The following is a 3,105-nucleotide window of genomic DNA, read 5'->3' as shown; positions in this document are numbered from 1 at the left end:
TATATATATAAAGTATAATTTATCATCTTTAAAAGTAGTTTTAAAAGGAAAGAAGAAAACAAAATTATATATTTTGATTTCTTGAAATGTAGTCACGTCACCCTATAAACTACATCATGCCAGTATTTCTACATTTTAGCATTATGTTTTGTTTATTAGCCAATGACGTTTTTACTTTCATTTATGTTCATTTACAGACAGACTGTAAACAAATTTAACGTAATTTAGATAAAATTTTATCTAATGGGCCATTCCAAAAGATATTTCATCTCATGAATTTATTGTCAAATGTAGATTTTTTCACTTACAATTAGCAATGTGAATTTGCATGAAACTCATTCTTCACATATTTTCGGAAATAGGACGAATACGCTAAAAATAGAGAAAGAAGAAGCACTTATGCGCCACTAATTAATGTCGATCACTCTTCCACTAAATACTGTAACTTCACGAAATTAAAATATTAATCGAACTCTATCATGAACGAAGATGGATGAAGAGAAGCAACGATAGCATTAGCAACAATATCACGTCCAGTTGTGGTATCATTGAATGAGAATGACGATGGGATTATTAGAGAAGAAAATTAATCGAAAGATTCACTATTTATTAAGGATATGTCATCTCAAAGCAGTATCAAAAATATAAAAATTTCATAGATTGTTCTATTATTACGTCTAAGTATCTTTGTAAAATTTTAACACAATTCTCTCATAGTTTAAAGTTATTTAATTTTTTTGTTTTCTTTGATCCTTAAAATCGCGTTTTGCAATACTTATTTGCAAATTTATTGAGGAAATAACATTGCAAACTAAATTTTTTATATTTGCTAATAAAACTTTAATAAATATTTATGTAAAAGTTTATTTGAATCCATTTACGCGGTTAAAATTTATTTACCTAAAACTGCAGCAAAATGTAGTTATTGCGCTGCGTAAACCATTTATAAGCCAAATTATTAATTTTGTTTTTTGTAATTGATGTCAAGATATATTTACAACTAAAAAGTTTTTCTGATATTGACTTTTTGACTAATTTTTTGACACTTACTTTTATTGATATTGTACAGCTTTAAGGTTTATAATCGTTTAATAATGAGTGCGCTCGCGCAAACAATCTTTGCCACGAATTAAATGTTAAGCGAGAACCAATTTATTCACTTCACAGTTTAATTTCTAAATATATATACTAATATATAAAAAAAGTCAAAGAGGAATGCCAATTAACTGATTTCAAATAATCTCTTACCTGAAGTTCTTCCTTACACTGACGTTCTTCTTCTAAACTCATACGCTTTTCGTGTTTCTTATAATATCGTCTTTTGGCAGCTTGTAAGTTGAACCATGTATACGAGAAAGACTTCACGAATGGTAGAAGAGCTTCGATAAATGGATGGAATTCATCCTGCAAACATATAATATTTATTCTTTTCATAGGATTGTGCATATTCATGTCGTTTATTAAGCTTTTGCATCTCACAGTTTGAAATTCGCTTTCAAGCACACATGCAATTTCGACTGTCGATATAAAAACACCGAGTATTGTAAATCTCGTATCGGAAAAATTGACGCAAGAGCAAATGACACAAATGACATTACGAATTACTAATTCAATTGAGATTAATTTAATACATTTTGAAATATGTTTGTCAACAGAATAGATAAATATATGTTATATAATAAAGATAATATGAGATTTATCATTGTTTCTCTTAATGAATATAATCTCTCTCTATAATTTTTTAAAGTTTTTAATTAGCTAAAATTGATAAAAAAATAAGTTATTAAAAGAAATCACTTACTTGTGATTTAAAAAAAGGATATCATTTAGTGATACGTTTTAAAGAATAATATACTTCACTTAACTTTATTTAAAAAAAATTTAATCAGTAGCAAAGCAAAGATAAATTGAGAAAAAATTGAAGTAACAGATAGCAATAACACAGTTATACAAATTAATAAATATTCAAAAACTGTCTCACATAAACTGAGACTCATATAATACAATAATTGAATAATTTATCACAATTTACGTATAATACTTTTGAGGCTTCCACGGGTATTTTCTATATAGAAGCAATGTATTTCGCGAGTTGTCTATGTAGTTATACGCATTCTTGGAATGTTAAATTTCATGAACGTGTTCACTTGAAGTTCACTTCATCAGTATAAGCAGCAGTCTGATATCTATACTTATGTATACTTTATATATTTCTATGTGTATATATTTTTTTCTTTTATCCTCCTTTTATCTTCATTTATTTCGTTTAATCATTCTTGTACAAACTTTCTTATTTTATTTATAATATTTTATTTCTTCGCTAATTTTTATTTCTAAATTATTATTTTTATTTTATTATATTTAATTTATTTCTTTTACGTGTGTATGTTAAATAAAATTTATTACGAGTCACTTAATATCAGACATATTAAAGTATTTGACATTTGATGATGGATACTTATGAAAGTTCCCTAGAAAAGGATCATGTAATTTTTTTATCTGAACACAAAAGCACAAACGATTCAAAATGTCACTGCTATATTCTAAAAATAAATAAATAAAATTTAAGCAGTAAAACTATAATATGCTATTAAAAAAAACATTTTTTAATTTTGTAATTCTTTACAATTTAATTCTTTATAGTAAAAATAAAAGTTTATCTTGAAATTATTGACGAAAGTTTATTTATAGTATTGTTTAAAATAATTATTTAAATTAATTTAAATATTAATAATCGTAGTGAAAACCATGTTGTCATAATTCCATTAGTGCAACATTATATTTAAAGAAAATTGAAGGAGATGAACATTTTATATTTTACTCTTACACGAAATGTGTACGGTAAAACTTTATTTTTTGAATTTCAAGATGTTCCTTTTATATCTATATGACTCTTCAAAATTCTTATACTTTGCTTACAATTAAATTACTTAAAATTCCTTAAAAATTAAATTATTTATAGAAATCTACATAGTGAATAAATCTTAAAAAATTTAGGAATTCCTACACATTAATTATAAACTTATTCTTAGTATTTGATTAAATCCTTATATTATCTGAAAAGACTTGGAGAATCTCCTCAATAGTAATGATTTAATCTTATAT

The 3,105-nt window shown here is 24.9% G+C and overlaps 1 protein-coding gene across 7 annotated transcripts in view; it reads right to left on the bottom strand.

Moving 5' to 3' along the window:
* The window catches only part of LOC108755186 (nuclear factor 1 X-type), a 316,149-nt gene that overhangs the window by 308,192 nt on the left and 4,852 nt on the right, over window positions 1-3,105 (bottom strand). For all 7 annotated transcript variants that reach the window (XM_018498052.1, XM_018498050.1, XM_018498056.1 and 4 more), the window contains one exon: window positions 1,249-1,404. In XM_018498052.1, coding sequence (XP_018353554.1) covers window positions 1,249-1,404 — 156 coding nt within the window. The remainder of the gene's footprint in view (window positions 1-1,248; window positions 1,405-3,105) is intronic.

This window comes from Trachymyrmex septentrionalis, unplaced genomic scaffold (genome assembly GCF_001594115.1).
Source record: "Trachymyrmex septentrionalis isolate Tsep2-gDNA-1 unplaced genomic scaffold, Tsep1.0 scaffold86, whole genome shotgun sequence".
Taxonomy (NCBI): domain Eukaryota; kingdom Metazoa; phylum Arthropoda; class Insecta; order Hymenoptera; family Formicidae; genus Trachymyrmex; species Trachymyrmex septentrionalis.
Note: the sequence above shows the minus strand (reverse complement) of the source record. Positions and strands in the feature narration are given on the sequence as shown.